Genomic DNA, 381 nt, shown 5'->3' with positions numbered 1-381 from the left:
CCCCTGCTGTCCCCACACCCATGGGGTGTCCCCATCCCTCTGATGTCCCCCCTTATGCGGTTCTTGACCCCCCCAAAAAATAGGAGGAGATTGAGGCGTGTGTGGAGCTGCTGCAGGAGCGCTGCCGTCGCCTGGGCTCCAAGATGGCGGAGCTGCTGGTGCTGCCCATCTATGCCAACCTCCCCTCTGACATGCAGGCTCGTATCTTTGAGCCCACGCCGCCGGGAGCCCGCAAGGTGAGTGTTGTCCTTTTAAGGGACAGGTTGGGGTCTCTTTAAATCAGAAGGTGGGCCCACCACACTGAGCATGTGTTGCTCCTTTAAAAGGGGGTGTGGCCTCGGGAGGGGTGTTGCCCCTTTAAGAAAGTGTGGGCCCACCCTC

The 381-nt window shown here is 60.1% G+C and overlaps 1 protein-coding gene across 1 annotated transcript in view; it reads left to right on the top strand.

The window, feature by feature from the left end:
- The first annotated feature begins 63 nt into the window (after positions 1-63).
- Positions 64-381, top strand: part of LOC104915976 (pre-mRNA-splicing factor ATP-dependent RNA helicase DHX16-like) — a 1,778-nt gene continuing 1,460 nt past the window's right edge. Inside the window, exon 1 of the mRNA XM_010726949.3 lies at positions 64-236. Within this exon, the coding sequence (XP_010725251.1) occupies positions 144-236 (93 nt within the window). The 5' untranslated portion in view covers positions 64-143. The remainder of the gene's footprint in view (positions 237-381) is intronic.

The sequence above is a fragment of the Meleagris gallopavo genome, unplaced genomic scaffold (assembly GCF_000146605.3).
Source record: "Meleagris gallopavo isolate NT-WF06-2002-E0010 breed Aviagen turkey brand Nicholas breeding stock unplaced genomic scaffold, Turkey_5.1 ChrUn_random_7180001862881, whole genome shotgun sequence".
NCBI classification, from domain to species: Eukaryota; Metazoa; Chordata; class Aves; order Galliformes; family Phasianidae; genus Meleagris; species Meleagris gallopavo.
This window is presented reverse-complemented; position numbering and strand designations above follow the sequence as displayed.